At 45.5% G+C, this 21,143-nt stretch overlaps 1 protein-coding gene across 3 annotated transcripts in view; it reads left to right on the plus strand.

The window, feature by feature from the left end:
- The window catches only part of GGNBP2 (gametogenetin binding protein 2), a 31,665-nt gene that overhangs the window by 6,546 nt on the left and 3,976 nt on the right, over positions 1–21,143 (plus strand). For 2 of the 3 annotated variants that reach the window (XM_055001315.1, XM_055001316.1), the window contains exons 3-12: positions 2,999–3,079; positions 4,802–5,073; positions 5,911–6,009; positions 9,070–9,183; positions 10,236–10,445; positions 13,835–14,009; positions 16,105–16,299; positions 18,076–18,226; positions 19,910–20,035; positions 20,595–20,737. In XM_055001315.1, coding sequence (XP_054857290.1) covers positions 2,999–3,079; positions 4,802–5,073; positions 5,911–6,009; positions 9,070–9,183; positions 10,236–10,445; positions 13,835–14,009; positions 16,105–16,299; positions 18,076–18,226; positions 19,910–20,035; positions 20,595–20,737 — 1,566 coding nt within the window. The remainder of the gene's footprint in view (positions 1–2,998; positions 3,080–4,801; positions 5,074–5,910; positions 6,010–9,069; positions 9,184–10,235; positions 10,446–13,834; positions 14,010–16,104; positions 16,300–18,075; positions 18,227–19,909; positions 20,036–20,594; positions 20,738–21,143) is intronic. The other variant, XM_055001317.1, reaches the window with a different exon arrangement.

Raw genomic sequence — 21,143 nt, forward strand, 5'->3', positions numbered from 1 at the left:
TGTTTTGTCCTCAGATCAACCCAGTGTTGTAGGCTGGGCTGAGTGGGGGATCTTGGACGAATCACTCCCTGTGAGCTTCTTCGATGAGTGGGGATTTTTGCCCCATTTTCTCAGCCTTGGCCCATTATTTTAGCCTTGCACTACATCAGTGAGGTAACTGGGTGCTCACGTGAGGCATGCATACAGCAAGAGCATCCCTGCTGAAAGAAGATCCTGGCCAGAATGTGCATTTTTGTGAAAGTGAGTGATCCACAAAGAGATCCTGAAATTGCTAGGTTACTGAAGGCAAGCAAAAGGCTCTTTGGCTACCTTCCTCCTTGACAGGCTCACTTCATGCTCAGGCTGGAGGAATTAGGCTTTTCAGAGTAAAAGTGAACTGTGAGCCTTGAGCAGGCTGGACAAGGGTGCACCACTGCTCCTTCTGTGGGGGCTAGTTCTTCTTTGCTTCTGTGTAAAGGTACCTGTTTCCTGAATGAAGTTTATAAATTTCAATAGGCCTTGCCATACAGTCAGCCCCCCACCTCCCATCCCAAAATTGTGCGTTTGTTACTTGAGCAGTCCAGACAAGGTTGCGTTTCTGTTACAGGGGTATCTTACAATTTAGCTACTCATACTGCAACACTTTGTACCCAAATACAAAATCCAGTATTTCTCCAGATAATGCAGTCTTTGTCTGGGCCTTGTAGAGTACAGCTACGGGAATGTTGTAGGCATTGGGTCTGTGAAAGCAGTGATACGTACCTCCCCCCCCCCCCCAACACACTTATCTGCACCTATGCCATTTTGAGACCCTTATATTTTAAAAAAGGATCTTGTGTTGATAACACTTGAATTCTAGCTTGTAAATAGCCACTTGCTGGGTCGCCCTGGCTTATGGCAAGTGCCACCTGACAAAGAATGCATTGGGAGCTGGAAGAGGAGTTGGTTCTTTTCTTTAGGGCTTTCTGGGTGTCCCAAATGAGTAACAAAGGAATGCTCCTAAAAACCACTGAGGACTAACTTTTTGCAAGCTGCTTTGGTGACACTTCTCAACAAAGTGGCTAAAAAGGACTGCTTTATCCCTTTCCTCCTCTTCCTCTTTGCCAAAGTGCCTTGCTGTTCCGTCAAGTCTTTACACCTCTAAAATGTTTGTCAAAGTGCGGCATTAGCACTTGAAAAAGGAAACCTAAATCCTCCCAGCATTGCAATCTGCAGCAAAGTGAACTTCCCCCTCCCCAAATTTCTAACATGCAGGCAGGCTATTGCTGCACTGACATTCTAAAGGTACTTTTGAGTGTATCGTGTTTAAAATATTGTTTGAGTGTGCTTTGTGGAGGTCGTACTTCTTAGCTGACCTTTAATGCTGTTGGCTGCTGTACCATACAATTCTAAAATTTGTCCAAAAAACCTAATATTTTGAATGGATTGCATACATTGGATAAACAGGAAACCATTTTTAAAAAGATGCTCGGAAGTAGGAGTCAGAATTATTATTTGGGAAAACTATGCCAGACTTCTAAGACGTTGTTTAACTATCAATCCACTGGATCTCCCCCACCCCCAGGTTTATCCAGACTTCCAATGTATGATTGTGCTTTCTCTACAGTCATGAGATCTAGAAACTTGTGCATCTCTGAATGCCAGGCTTTCTGCTCCATACCCAGGTCTGTTAGCCTTTGGTATGTACAAATAAATAAACAAAATGTCACAAAGCGCTGTACTAATTACAGTAATTCTGTGGCTTTGGCCAGTCTCTGAATCATTTGTGGTCTGCAGAGACAGGAATAGAAAGCCTTGTGCCTTGGAGCCACTTGCTTAATTAATATAATCCTAAACTGGCACTTGGAGAGAATCTACTTTTTTCCCCAAGTCATTATGCTGTTACACTTGTGTGATTGCTGCTCTGTAATTTCAATGCAGTAATTAAGCTGTAGGATCACTTTCCCTTGCCTGGTACAGTGATGCTGAGGCCTGCTTAAAATTTTTACTGTAGACCTCACTAGTATCAAGGCCGTCTAGCTTGGCAGCTGCCAGTATTTCCAAAGGGGTGCTAGAAAATTGGAAACAGACAAAAGCTGATTGGCTTCTAATTCAGTATAAATTGAGGGCCTGTTCCTGGTTAAACAGGGGGGAAGATATAATAGTTCTTCTTTTCGTTATTTGGGAAAGGCACAAACTAATGTTTAAATACTTGAATCTTTTCATCCTCCTTTTGTCCTGCGCTGGGGGCGAGGGTGTTAAAGAGTGGCACAACATACAAACTATACATTTTTAAGCAAAACTTTACGACCCAGCAGGCCCCCAATACAAAGTTACAACAGGGCTGTCCCAGGCTGGTGCTTGTTCCGCTGGCACAGCTCACCACAGGCTGCAAGCCATGGGCTTAGAGTCCTTCAGCTTTTCTCTGGCCAAGCCCGGGCTTTAAGCCACCTGCAGAAAGGGGAGGGGCACATTTTCAGCCCAGATTTTATTCAGCCGGGCTGCAGAAGGAAGGAGCATTTGAGTTCAAGTTGTCGTAAGTGAGGCCTCTGTTGGGGATGGCAGGAGTTCTTTTTAGTAGAAAACTTTGGCTAGTATACACATCCTTGAAATTTTTAAACTGGTGCTGAATGACAAGATTAGGGGATGGTGTTCCTCAAGGAAGTTTTACTACCCATCACTGTTAAACTGTGTTGCACTGTACCTTCTGAAGTGTCCACAGAACGTACTTGAAGGCTGTAGCACGATCTTGGCTGTACCAATCAGTGAAGTGAGTTGGTGCTTTGGCCTCTTACAATGTCCCCTTAGCTGCATGTGACTGGTCTTCTTTGGCCATCCTCGGGCTACATGACGCTTGATAGTATCCAGTTCTGTGACTACGGTGGGTCCCAGCCGATTGCATAGCATGTTGCGCAGAGTGGCTTGCTTCTGTAGTATGCTGACTCATTGTTAGCAAACCTTAGAGTTCAGGTATGAGGGCTTAACATCAGGCTGTGGGGGCTGTTTTGGTTGAAAGTCTTGCTTTTCTGTTTTTGTGCAGATGGTGATGGAGTTTCCTGATAATGTGCTAAACCTTGATGGACATCAGAATAATGGAGCACAATTAAAACAGTTCATTCAGGTGTGTTTTATCTCCTTGCCTCTCCAGATATGCTAGCAGAGACTACAGAAAGAAAACTTAAATAAAAAAGATGTGTAAATACAGCCATTGAAACGATTCAATAAAATGTTGCAGTCAAACTGTCTCAGTGTTCTGAAAAAGTGAGCTGTGGCTCACGAAAGCTCATCCCCTACCACAAATTTTGTTAGTCTTATGGGTGCTACTGGACTCTTGCTCTTTTCTACTGTCCCAGTGTATGTGTTAAATCAGTAGCATAAACCAATCAAGTATCTAAACCAAATCCATAAAAGCATCTGCAGGTAAGAAAATAAGCCAGGATCAATAGACAACAAATGACAAGGAAGAGATGTATTTTTGTTTTAAAACGCAGGGACATCTTTTTGTTTAGACAGCTGCTACCAAAGACCAACCGAGATAAAATGCTCCTCAGTTTTATTATTGGATCTAATAAGTGCCCTGTCTAGTCAGAATAAAAACCCATATAGCCTGGCCTTCTGTTTTCATCCCCTGCCAACCAGATGCCTCTGGTAGTTCCACATTTTAAAAAACTTAAAGTGTGTATAAAACTACCTTTCAAGGTGGTGTAGCTAAAATTTATTCATGATACAATCAGTTTAAAAACCACAGAAATCAAAACCAATAAACCAAAAAAACAGCACTGGAGACCCCTGAAATCTTACCTATCAGTTAAAAGTAAGTTCTTTAAAATAGCAAGAGAGTTAGAAACATTCCTAAAAATTACTACAGTGGGTGAACTCCATATCTAGAGGCAGTTCATTCCACGCCAGTAGGGCTAGCCTAGGATAAAGCCTTGGAAAGGGCCACCACAGTTTCTGCATCCATATCAGAAGGGAGCCCATAACTACAGAGTGCGAGAGAAGGTCCTTCGGATATGTGGGTCCTAGATCACAAAGAGCTTTTTAGATTAGAGACAGCACTTGAAGTTGAGCTCAGAAACAAATAGGAAGCCAGTATATATAAAATAGATAAATGTTCAAATTGGCCAGTTCCAGTTGAAAGCAGGGGGTGGGCGGCTGCAGCATTTTGGATCAGTTGAAGCTTCTGCATTTTCTTTAAGGGAAGTCCCATACAGAGAACATTGCAGTATTCCACCTCTAGGGTACAGAAGCATGGATCAATGTGGCCGAGCTGGCCATCCTATAAAGTAGATGTAAGTGACGATGACAATTGGGGCATTTTTAAAGCTCCAGCCTTCCTCTGTTGTTTGCTTGTAGTTCCTGATGGTCAAAGACTGTGCCTCTAGAAATGGAGCCTGAACGTTCCTATTCTGGTTGGTTAGCAGTTGCTCGATAGATGTTTCCTTCACGGATTTGTCAATCCTTTTAATAAAAAGCCCTCATAGACTCATGGCAATCACCATATTTATCTTGTGGCAGCAAGTTCCATAAGCTACTGAGCACAGTAAGTCGAAGGGCTTCAGTACTTGACCTCTCAAACCCAGTCCCTCTCTCAGTGGTTTTTCTTTTTCTTTGGGGGCTTCTTGGCCTCTGGTAGCACAGCCCTAATTTTGTGGCCCAAGGACAGTTTTATTTGAGAGGCTTGTGAGGGGTGCACCTTGTAGAACCTCTAGAAACAGTTTCCTTTTTGAGCTCTTATTTTCAAGAGGAAAATGTTTTTTTTAAATGTATCGAATTCTGTATTCAGTCATTCTGTTTTCAGAAACCCCTTAACTTGCTTTCTCTCCCCCTCCTTCCTCTCCAGCGGCATAGCATGCTGAAGCAGCACAGCCTGCTCAAACAGCAGGATATGAATCTTGCCATGATGGTGACGTCGCGTGAAGTCTTGAGTGCACTTTCTCAGCTTGTCCCATGTGTTGGCTGTCGCCGTAGCGTGGAGCGCCTGTTCTCTCAGCTGGTGGAGTCAGGGAATCCAGCCCTCGAGCCCCTCACAGTTGGGCCCAAGGGAGTCCTGTCTGTCACTCGCAGCTGTATGATGGATGCAAAGAAGCTTTACACGCTTTTCTACGTGCATGGGTAAGCGTGGCTGGAAATCAGGGCCATTGGGGCAGGACAGGAAAGCCAGAGCCTGATCTGCAGTCTAGAACTGCCAGTCTCCGTGTATAATCTGTCACTCGTCAGTCTGGATCGAGCTCACCAGCTGTATACTGTGGCCTGCTGAGGGACTTTGTAGCCTGCTCCTGGAAATACCAAAAAAGCCAGGAGACTCATCAGGTTGCAGCTGCACCAACATGCATTGCTGGTAAGCTCTGTTCATCTGGGTGAGTCACAAGTTCTGCAGGTTAGCAAGCATTTGTGAGAAAAGGAGACGGTGGGTGTGAATGAAGCTGCACCTGCTAGCCGAGCTTCCGAGTGTGGTCTCACATGGGTTGAAATTTAGGACTCCCCTAGCTGAAATAAAAAAAACATAGGGACTTAGCTTGCTTTCTCCTGATGTGGCATGTGTTATCTCTGCTAGGGAGAAAGTAAGCTTGCATCATTTCCTGTCCCTCATGGTCAGCCCTGAGAAGTTGTCCTTGGTCATTTGCATGGGAAGCAGTTCTCCTGGTACTTAGTAGGTTGAAACTTCTCGTGGAGTAACTTGCTAAAATGTACTTTAGAATTCTGATCTAGAGGTTCACTTTGTTGGCCTCACAGAGGCTTTTCCCAATAACTTTTAAACTATCTTTTCATTAAGGAAGAATGAAATAATTAAAAAATAGGAAGTAAGGTGCAGGAAGAAGGGAGAGCTTACAGAATTGGTCAATGTTTACAGAAACCAGATTGATGCTTCCTTTTGCTGTGCACCCTCACCAAAAAAGTCTGCCAAGTAGCAACCTGAACTAGCTTCTGCAACTCTTCTTTTCCCTAAAGGTCCAAATTAAATGAAATGATAGATGCAATTCCAAAAAGTAAGAAGAACAAGAGATGTCAGTTGCACTCCCTGGACACACACAAACCCAAGCCTTTGGGGTAAGTTTGCTGAGCTGAGTAGCCTATTTTTTTTTAAAGTGCTTTTTAAGTGCTGAAAGCAATTCCATAGTGCACGTAGGATCTTCCCACAGCTTAACCTGCCAGTTTCTGGAAAGGAGGGCAGGGAAATAGAGGGGTAGAAGAGAGGTCCCAAGCCCAGGCAAAATGCTGCTTTAGGGATGCCTAAATATATGTTCTCCAGCCCTCTCCTTGTGAATGGACTCTTCCTATTGTGTATCTTGGAAAGCAGAATGAGTTCAATGAGGTCCACTTAGCAAAGTGTGAGCTCAGGGAAAGCTGGCGGCTTGAGTCGCCCAATCTCTTGGTGATGGCATGGCCTCAGGTTGTCCCCTTTGCCACCAGCCTTGAACATTCTTGCTATTAGTTGCTGCGTTTGAGACCAGTGGAGTGGGCTGCAGAAGTTTCAGTTGGCCAGATGATGTGTAACGCTGTTTACGGATCTGTTCTGTGTCTTGCTGAACAGACAGACGCTTGAGAGTTCCGTGTTGAAACTGAATTGCGAGGTTTGTAGGAGTCCAGTTCAGATCACCATTGCAGGGAGGGGTGGCGCAAGCTTCTCCTAATGCGGTGTTATTTCCCCATCCTGAAACAGCCGTGGGGAACTACTTTTTGACCCATGCTACCTGTAAGTTTGCCTGAGTTTGTTTCTCTAGCTGGTTCTTATTTCAGGAGTTACTGCTTGGCACAGTTTAGTGCACTGTAATCCAGTCTAGAAGAGAAATTTGCCTTTCAAGAAATGATTTCGTGGCTGATACTTGCTTACTTGATAGTAATTCCACTGAAATCCATAGAATAGTCTTCCTTTGACGCACTTTTGAGCTTGCAGCAAGATTTGAAGCCTGGACTGGCTTGCAAAATGGCCTGGGGCAGCTCTTTTGGATGTAGGGGTGTGCAGTCAGATATTGCTGACCTGATAAATTTCCCAATTCCAGTATTCCCACTCCCAATAACATTGGGAATAAAGAATTAGGAATCCTGTTGGGGAGGACAGAGTGGGTTGGCCAGCTGGTCCCCAACTGGTTCTTGGTGCCTCTGCTCTTTAAATGTTTAAAGGGCCATTACTTTCAATGGGGAGGCCAGGCCTACCCCTTTTGTAAGCAATGGCCCTTTAAATGTTAGATGCACAGGGGAGCTTTCCCTTCCTTTCCTTCCCCCATTTTAATTCTGTGTTGGATTATTATAGGTTTAGTTTAAATACCGGGAGTATTGTTCTGATACTTCTGGAACGATGCTCTAAATATTTAAGTAAAATGATAGTTGTGCCCTTCTTGATGCAGAATTAAAACGATAATTTTGCTAGTGCCCACCCCTAGTTGGATGTCCTCTAGAGTCAAGCAGGTCTATCTCTGACCGGGTAGGGGCCCACTTAGACTCCTTTCATATGCCCTTTCCAGGTTTCTCTGAAGGCTTAGTTCTAGCCTTGGTGGAGCACATGTCAGGGGAAGATCATGTGTTGCTTGCTTTTGGAGCTACTGGACTGGTGTTTCATGCGAGGTTTCAGTTCCCCTGAGCTTTAGGGCTCCTTGCTAGCTTGTGTAGCAAGAAGTGATTGTTCTTCATTGGTATTTTGTTGGTTTCTGTTCCACTTGTGGCACGGTCAGCCTGTAACCTGTTCAGTAGGAGGCCAGATAACTTGAGCTGAAGTCAGGCATCTTTCTGTTTCCCCGTCTGTTTTGAAACTTTTAAAATTTTATTTCTATCTCCTGGCTGGGAAATCATGAAAATTTGGGAGGATCCAGCCCAGAGGTGTGATCTTCCACAATTTCCAGTTACAGTGTGTTTCTTGGGTTAAGTCTCGGGGAGTCTGTGGTAGTGTATGTACCTACTAGTGTATCATGGGAGGTCAAGGGCGAAAGAAGCTTCCATGACTGACCTTTGCCAGTCCATCCCTGGCTTGTGTAATATGTAGAGTTCTCTTGCCAGCTTACATGAAACTTTCTGCCATACACGTTGTCTGCTCACTGAGCTCCCAGGGTGGTACTTTCCCCCTCATGGCTAGGAGCAGTGAGGCTTTCTGATAATAAATGTCAAAACCAGTCTGTCAAAAGATACCTTGAGCTGACTGCCACCTGCCTTGTGCCGTACAGTCAAGCCAAAGTTGGTTACCTTGATAACAAGAGAGTTGATGATTATTACATTTCAGACAATTCACATCCTAGCTTATGGAAAGGAAAATGGTGCACTTCTCCTTCCCTGCATAATTGACTGAAACTTATTCTTACCTCCCTTCATGGCCTGTATCCATTTCCTTAATCCCCTCGAGTTTTCTAGAAGTGTATCAGGGAGTAAACTGCTTGGTGTGGGGGTTGGAGATATTCTAATCTCCATAGGAGCTGGGGTAAGCCAACGTCCAGGGAAATGTGAAGCAACAAGAACCTCGCCCTCCAAAAGGCACCTGGTAGCTAATAACTGTAGTGACAAAAAGTTCAATGTTGTTTTCCAACTAGAAAAAAAATGCAGTAAAGTTGTTCTATAATATACATTACAGCCACATTAACAAAACATATATTCCTCCAGTAATAAGCTGCACACAGCCAGTGCTCTCAAGACCCCCATTCTCACAGGGGCGTATTTGTTGCTCAAAAGTCCATCCATACAAGTATCGCTATTCTCACTAAATGAAAGATGTTATGGGGAGTGGATGTCTTGCTGCCTCCAGTTCTTTGTCTGGCTGGTTCACCCTGTGTCTCCTCCACTTTGTTTTTAGTTGTGTTAAAGGTTTAGGGCAAGTGCTGCACGTATGTGATAGCCATTAAATTCTTGTTTTAACGCTGTGCTCCAGAGAAGGGAACGGTAGCACCCCGAGTACAGAGAAGTTAGGTGCAGATAAGAGGAGTAGTGAAGACGACAGGAAGGAGAGCAGGTGTAGGATCACTTTCTGCTATGGACCTTTCCAGGCAACAGCCAGGTAAATGGAATCTCAACTATTTGGGGTGTTGCGTGGTCCCTTCTTGTACTTCCAAACTTTTTAATACGTTCCAAGGCATGAGCGATACCTTTTCCCATGCGCTGTCTCTTCTGTTTTTCTTTCTTCCGTAGGGGATGCTGGATGGATGTGTGGGAGCTGATGTCCCAGGAGTGCAGGGACGAAGTAGTTTTAATTGATTCTAGCTGTCTTTTAGAAACCTTGGAGACGTATCTCCGGAAACACAGGTAAGAGAATAAGCTGTACAGCACCTCTTTCCCTCCTGTTGCTTGAGTCTCTGTTTGGGAAGTAACTCTAGAGGGATAGCTGTGCTAGTTTATTGCAGAAAAAAATGAATTGTGGTATCTTAATGGTTAAGGGTTTTTTAAATTCTGACATCAGCTCTTGTGCCCTTGGAGAGCCTGTGTGCCTCTGCTGTGAGACTCCAGTGTATCTTTGTTCAAGGAAATAGAGCAACTCAAAGGAGTCCATTAAGACTTTAGAAGCTGCTTGGGCCAGCTTTGAAGTTTTTTGAGTCCATTTAACTGCAGCTGCTGCAAAAGTGTCTGAAGGGGCTGGTGGGAGCCTCTTGATATAGTGGTGGTGGCGCATCTAGAATGCTGCTTTGTTGCACCATGTGCTGTGCAGCGTTGCAGTCAGAGGAGCTGGTTTTAAAATGTGCACTCCTTTATCACTGGGATATGTATGTGAGTGTCTGGCAAAACTTGAGAAGTTTGTTAGCAGGGTGTGCCAGGGGGTATCTTAAGACTACTTACTATTAAATGCGATGTGAACTAAAAGTTTGCAGGAGGGTATGAGTTGTTGTTTCGATGTTTCCTAAGCTTGAGCAGAGTTCTTTATGCTGATAAGTGATTACTTAGATCCATTGACTGTTGCTAAAAATCCTGTACCCTGACAAACACAAATAAAAAAATGTCTAATTACTACTTAAGTGCTTCACCATGAGCAAGCTAAAATTTTTTGCTATTGCTCTTTAGAACTAATGCAGTCTTGGGAATTGCAGTCTTTGTAAATTAAACTTGCATGTACGAAGTGTGGTTTATGTTTTAAACTGTAAAAAACAAATTGGTTAAGGCTTTCACTTTTTAAAATGATTTTAACGCATTTGATGAGCTCTTCTTGGTTAGTAGTACTTTAGTGCGATTGTCTCCTGGCTCCAGGGGACTTCTGGGTTGGGTTGTCGCTCTGTTCTTGCCTCCGTGCTGGAGATCAGCATATCTTCTGCTCTTTGATTACAGCCCTACCCAATTTCTGTTCTCTTGGTCACTTTTTAAAACAGGTTTTGCACCGACTGCAAAAACAAAGTGCTGCGGGCATACACTATTCTGATTGGTGAGCTGGACTGCAGCAAAGAGAAGGGCTACTGCGCTGCGCTGTATGAAGGGCTTCGTTGCTGCCCCCATGAGCGCCACATCCACGTCTGCTGCGAGACGGACTTCATTGCGCACCTCCTTGGCCGGGCTGAACCCGAGTTTGCAGGAGGGTATGAGTATGTAATTGGCTAGAATGGGCTGTCTAGCGCTTTGCTTTCTTTCTTGAATTACTGAATGTATATTTCGACTGCGATGTATATACATGTGTATCTATCCAAACCTTGCAACTGCATCATTAAATCCCCTGCCTCCAGGGTGGGGATGTGCACGCCTTGGTGCCAGATGTGCTTCCGAGTCTTGTACATCTCATGGCTTGAATGGCATTTATGGCTTGCAGGTAATACCGGAGGAATTTATTAGGAGGGTTGCTTAGAGACTGGTGCAGTGGAGAGCCGTTGTAGAGTAGTGCATCGAGTTTCTTCTTAGAGCCGGGGAGAGCCAGGTTTGAATCTCCAGCCTGTTGTACAGCCCACTGGGTGATCTTGAGCCAGTCACTTGCCTTTGGTCTAATCTGTCTCATGGAACTCTTGTGCTGATCAAATGCATGCTGTCCTAAGCTCTTTGGAAGAAGGGTGGAATAAAAATAGATGAAAAGATATTCCAAGGCTAGCACCCTGTACCGGATACTAAACACAACACATGCAAATAACTTTAGAATGTCATATTCAGCCCTGCTACATAACTTTTGAACGCTGCAGGGCCAGCAGTCTCAAGAAAAGGGCCTCTGAAATGAGAAACATTTGCAAGTTCTGTTGAACCCATAAAATCAGTATTCTGACCTGAAATGACTTGCGTTGCCACCTGTAGTCTGCTCTCTGCCTCCATTTTGAGTAGTGGACCAAACCTAAGTGGCACCTGTGCCATTGGCTGCTTCCTGTGGGATGCCACCTCTTTGGCATATTGGGGAAATTGATTACTGAATTACATTTTTTGATAGATGATTCAGGCCTTAAGGGTGCACCTGATACTCTTTGTTTTAGAAAAGGGCCAGTAGGTAATATGAACCTGAATCAGTGCTCCTGTTTTTGCTTAAATCACTGTGACACTGCTAGCCATGTTGGGAGTAACACACCAGCAGGCCATTTATCTTTTTCCTGGAGTAGCTACCCTGGCTTCTCCCTCCCCCTTTTTCAAAAAGCCCTGCCCAGTTGTGATGAACTATCAAATTTGCAGCCCATCTATGGATCTGTACTGCTCATCTCTGGGGGAGTTCTTCTCATTAGCTTACACAGCTGCAAAATTCCCCAGTTATTAGGTCTGTACCAGACAGATTCTCTGAGAGAGACAACTCTTGTGCACAGTGAAATAGGGGTCTGGCAGTAGATCATTCACCAGTGACATAGACAGGTAACTTCTGAGTTAAGATTGTATTTAAAATAAAGCAAAGCTCTTATTAGGCAAGAAATTGATAAGTTAAAACAGGTGCACATGCAATAAAAATCAGGCCTCCTGACATGTCTCAGACTTCGCGTACTTAGATAAGGTGTTCTTTGACTAGTGGCTCCCCACAGAAAGCCTGGTTAGCCCCTTATTTGACACTTTTTATAGAGAAGGTGACAGAGTTAGAAAGATTTATTTCTGTTCCTAACATGTGATTGTCCTCTGAATAAAACAATTGGTCCCTTAAGGGATTATGAAGATAATCAGCAGGTGGACTAAGCTACATCTTGATAACTCTCATTAATTTCTCAAAACAAGGTTATAAGGTTAAAATTCACGCTTGTTTGCAATTAAAGAGAAGTAAATTTACTATTTCTTCCACTACACTAATAGTCAAGCTAAGAGGCAGTCCTGTACTTCTTCTCCCCAGCTGCCAAAACTTGCAGGGGTTATGAAGCTACGTAAAAGTACACAGATTAACATGCGTACATATGATTAAAATCATGAATATGCCACACAAGTCACAGGCATTATTTCATATGGTTCTGCATTTCACAGTTTCCCCCGTCTAATTTTCTTCCGTGGTTGCTTGTGACCAGGGTGGGTAGGTGGGTAGGAAGGTATAATAATATTTGGGGGGTGTTTGTGTTCTAGTAGAGTAGCTTTCTTGCAAATTCACAAACTTGCATCCACCTCCCAGTAATGATGGAGGGGTTTGGGGCAGTGTAGGGTGGCTTTGCACTTGGATATATTGTGAATTAAGGGGTTGGAAAGAAATATTCATATACCGGTGTGGTGTTCGGATGTTCAGATTTGAACATCAAAATATTTGTAAGTTTACTAAGCATGTATAAACCGTAGTTTGCCAAAAGCCGGGGAAGGCATGATGACAGCTTGCAATTTTTTTGCCTTGGTGGTGGTATAATAGCTGCGGTTTAGAGGCTGCCTCTAACCTGAAAGCTGCACAAGCTCCGTGCTCTCACTGGTAAGGCGATGTGTTCCTGGGTTCTGTTTCTTCTTCTTTGTCAAACGCATGGCTTAAGTTGGAGGTTTTAAACACTAAAATTGCAGTCTTGAGTGTAGTGGACGTGGCTGAATGGAAAGCTAAGAGCACGTGATCCATGTCCACAGTGAGTCCAAACATGTTCAAGGGCTGTCCGATATCTGACTCTTACTCGTTTGAACGGGAGTCTCTCGCTCATCCTATGTGGTATTCATCTGCTGCTGGAAGTGCTTTATGCTTCAAAATCAGTTTGCCATTTGATATAGGAAAGGGAGGGGCTGCTCTTGAAGAAACGTAACTCCCCTTAACCATGTGAAATTAGTTATGCAGATTTCTAAATCCTAGACGATGTAAAAAGTGGGGGGGCACATATAGTGGTGCCAGCTTTTGTTAGCATAGTGAGAAAACTATCTTCTGTTAATCAGCAAATGATGCTTATGATCCTAGAGAAGAACTTGAAAATGTAGTGTCAAAATGTGTCAAATATTTTTAGAACTAGAAGCAAACTTTACAAAGCCCATATTTCTTAACTCTTTGGTTGTATTCAGACATCACGGTAAGATGTGCTTTGAAGGCCATGATATGCTCCACTCCCCCCCCCCCCCGACTATCTATCTGACAAACCGAGATTTCAAGTTAAGTCTTAACCTGGTTAAGTCTTATCATAATTTGTACTAATTGTGGTTTCTTGGTGACATCTGAATTCACAAACTGCAGTTTGAATAGCGCGCACACACACACCAGCCTAGCCAAAGAGATGGAAGTATAGTGAAAATGGCTGTCAGGAGGTTGGAAGGGAGCAAAAGATTGAGAACTGGGGGTTGACCCTCAGACCAGCAATCACCGCTTATGTCTGGTACACTAACCAGAATTTGTTCCTTAGTCACAAAGGTGAACAAGGGCGGGTTCTCCCCCTCCCCCAGTTTTAATGGTAAGAGCATGTTGTGCAAATGAGAGCAACACATTTGCTTAATAATAGTGGGATGTGTGGCCCTCTTCCAAGCTGTGCCATTCTTGCTCCTGAAGAAGGCTCGAGTTGTAGAAAGGCTGCCTGCTCTGGGGCGGAGCATCCACACTGTCCTTTGCACCGGGCAACAACTGGCTTTGGCTTTGTGTATCTAGGCGAAGAGAGAGGCACGCCAAGACCATAGACATTGCCCAAGAAGAAGTCCTCACTTGCCTGGGCATTCACCTTTATGAAAGACTGCACCGGATCTGGCAAAAGCTCCGGGCGGAGGAGCAAACATGGCAGATGCTCTTCTACCTCGGCGTGGATGCTTTACGAAAAAGCTTTGAGGTAAGGTATTTTGCGCTTGCTGCTGCTTTTGGAAGATGGTAAGTGGGCATGACTGCAAAACCCCGAATAGAGCGGATTGCTTAGGTGAGTCCCCGTCTCCCCTCGCCTATCCCTTCATTGCTTTTAGGTTGAAGCTCAGTCTGTGACAGTCCCAAAAGGGTTGTGGCTTTGGGCTGCCTCTCTGATTTTTGTAGCTAATGTGTATGGAGGCTGTGCACACAGCAGAATTCTCCCCCAATTCTTCTGGTTTTGCAGGTCTGTGACCCTGAGTTTCAGGGATCTCGAGGAAAGCACTCCCGTGTACTGCAAAAGAACAGAGGAAGAAACCCTCCAAAAATGAACCCTTGTATAATGGGGGGGGGGTGGGGGCCTCAAAGAGTGTTTTTGATGTGTAAAGATCTTGTGGGCATGTTTATTTTTTCCTGTGTCTATTGCAATACGTTGGGTGTCCTTTCCTGGAATCGCTGCTTCTCCATTTAGCAAAGTACTTAAAAAAAACAAGTTTTCACAGGAAGTGGGAGCAACCCAGTTTAGCAGTGTACAAGTAGGTTCTTGTTCTCAAACTTGGAGCATCCACCAGGGAGCCCATCGTGGGGTTTCTCGGTTGGGTCGCCTGTGATTTTGTATTTCCTTTTGTTCACAAATTGTCAGCAACAAGAAGTGAAGGCGCTTTTAATAAGTATTGTGAAGCATGTCTCGCATCTAAATAATTTTCCTCTAATAAGCAGATGCTTCTAGGGTCGTGGTGCTGTTTATGCCAGTCGAGAGAAGCAGCTTGGTGAGAGGGTGAGAGCCTGGCCTGTTCTCTCTTAACAGGGTTGTGTTGAAATGAAACCTACCTTAAAAGAGACAACACTGTACTTGTGCATGTTCAAATCATCTTGCAAATCAGGCCAGTGTGAAGGCTGTCTTTGGAATCTGGTCTCATGCGTAGCACTTGGAGAATCGGTTGCCATGATATTAAAAACTGCATCCAAATTAGCATATTTTTCAATTCTGGTGTGTTGAAACAGGTGGCAGAACCTTCCCCATCCCAGAAATATTCAAATAAACATTCATAGTAAAGGGGCATTGTTTAGCTTAGCAACTCCCAGCTGCCAAGGTTTGGCAAGAGGTTGAGCATAGCGAACCCTCGAGCGACAAAGTGCAGTTCATATATAATGTAAGATGAATGCCCCTTGGGCTGAGCTTAAACGTCTTTCCTCTCCCTTATGCCGTGCACCCCACCCCCAGCATTGCATCATGTATCAATGCAGCCCATAAAACATGCAGTATTTGCCTAGTGCAAACACACACCGAATTAGTAACTGTAGGTATAATGCTAGTGTGTTGAAGGTACTCTTAACAGTCTTTCTCTCCAATCCTCCAAGTTCCTTTTGTACAGTTGCTTTCAGACTTTTCCGTAGTCTAACTTATCAGCTGCAGGAACCCTGTGTGTCTGAGGTGCATGCGCAGTTCACAGGGTGCTTGGGCAGGTCTGTTAATTTCTCCATGTTTCTTTATTTAAAAGATCTGTTTTGATTTGATGTACTCATCCTTTTCACTATGTCATCACAAGTTACAAAGTTTGTCAAAAATTGCAATGGATTAGCAAAATTCACATACTGATATTTTGCAGGGGGTGGTGTGGTGGCTACAGTACTATTAGGATATGGGTTCAAATCCCCTTTTTGCCATGGAGCTCTCTAGGTGGCCTTGGGCAAGTCATGTGTGCTCATACAGGAAAAAAATGTATTGGGCACATGAGCCATCCTAGAACACGCGCAGCACTTCCTGCTCCTGCCTGTTGTAGTGGTTGTAGAGGGGAAGCTTTTGTGAAATTGCTGATCATTATGTACAAGGAGCCCCTTACCCATGGGTTCCTGAGAATGCAGTTGAGAAAACTGTAGTCTTAATGGTAATGGAATACACACTTTTAGAATGTAACCGAAGCAAAAAGTGTGTGTGTGTGTGTGTAAGCCCAGAGATGCTGGCAGGGTGGGAAGATGTAGCTGTGCAGCTTATCCTACTTGTTTTCTCCTTTGCGGGATGAAGCATGAGGGTGTGGGACCTGCATCTTTGACCTGACCCACTTGGGTGTTTTGTCTTTGAGCAGATGGCTGTGGAGGAAGTGCAGGGCATTAGCCGGCTGGAGCAGCTCTTTGAAGAGTTCTCTGAAGAAGAAAGGGTGCGAGAGCTCAAGCAGGAGAAGAAGCGCCAGAAGCGCAAGAACAGAAGGAAAAACAAGTGTGCCTGCGAGATCCCAGCTCCCTTGCAGGCCCCTGAGGAGAAGGAGATCAGTCAAGAAAAGGTAAGCCACGTTCTTGTTGGAATGTCACACGACAGTTCGCTTGAACTGTGCCGCTTTTGATAATCTATAATGGAGTGTCTCTTCTGAGTATAAGAAGCTGCTGAGTCAGAACGTGCAGATCTGTTATGACGCCTGCCTAGTGGCCATTAGATACATCTTCTGTGGACTTGTCTAATCCTTTTTAAAAAGCGTGTCAAGCCAGTGACAGTCACTGTATTCACTCATGGCGTTCATTGCATGAAGTAAATGCCACAAATTGATGGGTTTCAGGATTCTTGTTTCGGAGCTCAGCAACTCCCCTGGAAAGGTTCTCTCTGTCCTCCGGTGCCTTCTTGGCCTGGGATCATCAAACACCTCCAGTTTTGTGGCCCAAGGACTGTTTTATTCGCTCTTGGCTTGGGGAGGCTCATGAAAGGTACAGCTTAGGAACCTGCGTCCCCTTCCCCAGCAGTTGACATTATTACGAACGTCTGAGCCAAACCGGTTATCTTCAGGGAGGAAAATGTAGTTCCGCGAAAGAATGTGGAATTGGATGTCCCTTTGGAGATGAGATGCTGTGGAATCAAACCATCTGGGCAGGATGGGAGCCCGTATGCTGAAGCTCAGGCCTGAGAGCAAGCACAAGGCTATTGGTCCAAAGTACAGTGCAGCAACAAACAGTACTGTTAACTGTATTTGGGGAGCATGCTAGGTTGCCTGTTGTGGGGATTGTGTGTGCACTTGAGAGCCAGTGTGGTGTGGAGGTTAGAATGTTAGGCTACACCGGGGGACACGAGGCTTCAGAGACCCCAGTCATGAAGTGGCTGGCCGTGGGCTACTTTGTCTCAGACTGTGAGTGAGTGAGTGAGTGAGTGAGTGAGTGAGTGAGTGAGTGAGTGAGTGAGTGAGTGAGTGAGAATAAAGATGGGAGAGGACCATGAGCTCCTGAGAGGAGGCGCCAGGGTAGAAATGCCCCACTCCTGACAAGGACCAAATGGGATGTGGCTTCTGCTGACTTGATCTGAGTTGAGGGCTTGTATCAAGAGGAGACGTCCTCTTAGGCATGGAGGATTTAAGATGAGGTAGTTCGGACTCTTAGAGTGGAAACTGCCGGGAAAGTCTCCTGTGCAGACATGGCTGCAGTTTTCCAGGTGGCTGTGGTGGTCTGTACACTATAAGGCAGGAACCCCCAGTCTTAATGAGTCTCTGGGCACTTTTGCAGTTTTTACAAGGAGTAGTGGGTGCCAGCACAAAAGGGCAGCCAGGGGAGGTAGTCACAAAAAGGTTTACTGGTTCGCAAGCCAAGCATCCTCCTATGCTGGGGCAGCTATTTCTGAATGAGTGCTTCCTCCTGCAGATCCAAAGGTGGTGCCTTCAGGGCTCTTCTGAAGCACCACCTCTTCCAAGGAGTTGGGGAAAAGCCAGAACTAGCTCTTTGCTTTGGGGAATAAGGAAGTGGGCACCTGGAAATGCATCAGTGTGTACCGTGGCATCCATGGGCACCATATTGGGGATCACAAGTCAATGCCCAGTTCCTGCCTCTGCATTTAACAGTACTGGTTAAGATAAACAGGAGAGTTAGAGGTGTCTGGATTTCATTGCAAAAGCTTCTCAGCTAGTTGGCAGGGCGTCATCTCTTACATCTGGAGAAGACCTTGGAGAGGCCCCATGTATCAAACTGATGCTCCTGCCTCAATCAAGGAGTCCTGTGATTAACCCCATAGGTTTCAGAGTGTGCATGTGGTGCCCTCTCTTTGGATCCCCCTTGAATCTTCTCTCTTGCTGCTCTCCCTGAAGGAAAACTTTTTGGAAAGCAGCTGCAAAGCGTGCGGCAGCACAGAAGACAGCGGCGGCGGCAGCTGCGTCCAAGTCCTGGTCCCCAATGAAAGCACTTCCTGCACCTGCCCCGCTGGTGGCACTTTACTGGGTTTGCCGAAAACAAAGACAGGTCAGTCTCCGCTCACTCCTGGGAACTTCTGGTTGGCATTGGGGAAAACGAGGCCCGGGGCACCTTAAAGACGAACATTTATTTCAGCACGAGATTTCGACAGTCACAGCTCACTTCCTCAGGTATGTTTGGTGCAGCATCCAAGAAGAGATTGCTGCCTTCAGAGAACTGGAGGATTGTCACACGGAAGATGGAGAGGGTTTCGTCTCTCCCTGCTTCAGAGAGCAAGACTAGATCAAGCTGGTGGAAGCTACAACAAACTAGATTTCCGCTATGAGGAGAACCTTCCTAATGGCAGGAACTGTTCATTGGTGAAACGGACTGACTTGGCAGGTGGTAGACTCTCCTTGGAGGGCCATAGGCAGGGGCTAGACGGCTGTCTTTTGGGGACCCTGTAGTTTTGCATTCCCACACTGAGCAGGGGTTGGGTTTGGTAACCTCCAAGGTTTCTTCCAACACTTAATGTTCTCTGTGGGCCAGCTCACCGTGCATGGAGATTCTTACATTGGATTCACCATTCTTTTAGAGCATCCAAGTACTTCCATTCTTTAGGAAAACATTTGTCTTTTTTTAACAATGGAGCATTGTGAAAATAGCTGTATGCCACTCCAGTACTTACTCTTGACAACCTTAAAATTCCACAGCAAGCCTTTCAACCTCAGCCTTTCTCTTGTTTTCTCGCTAGCAGGGGTACTCCAGGGGCTATGGTAGAGTCATGAAGAATAAACCATGGGGCACACTTGCTCCTTCCCCTAGAATGCAATATTGGTAGACAGCTGGGGCAAGATGAATAGGGCTAGGTGAGTGGGAAACTAAATTTAAAACTAGTGGCTGAAGCTTGAGGCTAAGGGAGCAGGAAGCCTTGATACAGCCTGGGGACTAGGATGTGTCTCACTGGGCAGGGGGGAGGAGATGCACACCACCCACTCTTGGGTACTCTAAGCTGTTACATGCTTGTGCAGGTCAGTTTTCATCTCAGGCCCCCCCTTCCCCATTTAACTGATGCGTAGCATTTCAAACTGGAGAGCCAGTTTGGTGTAGTGGTTAAGAGCGCGGGGCTCTAATCTGGAGAGCCGGGTTTGATTCCCCACTCCCTCAGTTGATGCCAGCTGGGTGACCTTGGGTCAGTCAGAGCTTCTAGTTCTCTCAGCCCCACCCACCTCACAGGGTGTTTTGTTGTGGGGATAATAATGGCATCCTTTGTAAACCGCTCTGAGTGGGTGTTAAGTCATCCTGAAGGGCGGTATATAAATCAGATGTTATTATCATCGTTGTTCTGGAGAGGTAATGAGCTTACGTAGGCTATTCCAGTGAACAAAAGGGGTGTACCCTTATTTTGTCCATTTAAAAGTGATGCTTACCTGCGAAGTGTCTGCTTCTTCCTGTTCTCTGATGTTCAGAAACGCCTGCTGTGGTTGTCTCTGTTTTCAGCACTCTTGGCACCCCGTCAGTCACCTTGTTATTGTGTGGTCCTGTGCTTCTCCCCTGGAACATCGGTGGCTGTGAAGTAGATGGGTGCATCTTTCTCTTGCATTCTTGAAACTGGCTGTTTCAAGAGAGACGGTGTTTAAAACGCTTCATCTTGTCTCAGGCTGCTCCGTCTCCGTGCTTGGGGCCCAGGGGCATCCCCCCTCGTCCTGTGCCACTTGAATAGGGTAATGGTCTTCTCCGTCTCCTCTCCAGGGTTATCGGCACACTGTAACGGCAGTGACTGTGGTTATTCATCCAGCATGGAGGGCAGCGAAACAGGATCTCGAGAAGGTTCAGATGTCGCCTGCACGGAGGGAATTTGCAACCATGATGAAAACGGTAGGCCTGTGTTGGGGTGGAGAGGAGCACAAGTGTTCTCGGGGGCCAACTCGTGGAAACCGGGTGGTGCCACTTCTCCTGTCAGCACATCCCTTACCTTGGCATCTAGTGCTGTGGGCTGCTGACTCGTTTCTTTTTTATAAAACCTTGCTTTCAGGACCTTTTCATCCTCACTCCCTGGTTCTCTGTATTGGTCTGTGAAAGCCACACGTGCCCTCTAACTTCGCTGCACTGGGGAAGGGTAACTGCAGGGTTCCCCCCTGTGAGATCTTAACGTTTGTTAACTACCTGAGCTGGGAGGCCCCCCCCCCCCAACCTCTTAACTGCTGCTTTCTTTTGTTCCCACTGCCGTTCCCAGTTCCTGTGAATCTTCCTTTTCTTTCCCTTCCCCTAGTAAAATCTCTTGATACATTTTTCTCTTGCGGTGTAATCAGCTTTTTTACAACCCCTCATACCTTCCAGAATAGCTTGTGTGTACCAGACCGTCTCTGTGCTCTTCTGCTTGTCTTCTCTGCCTCCACCTTTCTCAGAGGATTAACTCTGTCCGTCTCTCTTGCAGGCGAGGACCCATGCATTCATCACTGCGACCTCAAGGAGGAGGACGGGGACAGCTGTGTGGAGTGCTGGGCCAATTCTGAAGACCACCTGAAAGGGAAAAGCAGGAAGAAGAAGAGGAAAAACAAGAAGTGTGAGGCCGAGCATGTGAGTCAAGATTCAAGGAGTCGGGGGGGAATCCTCTTGCGTAGCACCTGACTTCATGTGTGGGAGCACAGCTGAGCCACAGCTTCCTGCTTGTAGAGATGTCCATCATTTTAGTGGTGTCTTTCCACAGATCAGACTGAGGGCTGGGGACACTATTGATTTGCTTGCCCTAGTGTCAATCACAGCACCCTCCCTCCTCCTTCTGTAGTGTCTTAAGATTCAAGAAAACTGTGTTGATGCTTCTGTCCCGCTTCTCTGTATTGTTTAAAGCAGCTTATAGAAAAATGATTTTGAACAAAACAAATGGAATGAGAAAAGAACTTTAAAATATCAACAAGTGGAATTGCCGGGTATCGCACTATTTGATGGTCAGATGGATTGTAGCCTCAGTCAGGAGCAAGTCAAG

This window comes from Eublepharis macularius, chromosome 17 (genome assembly GCF_028583425.1).
Source record: "Eublepharis macularius isolate TG4126 chromosome 17, MPM_Emac_v1.0, whole genome shotgun sequence".
Classification (NCBI taxonomy): domain Eukaryota; kingdom Metazoa; phylum Chordata; class Lepidosauria; order Squamata; family Eublepharidae; genus Eublepharis; species Eublepharis macularius.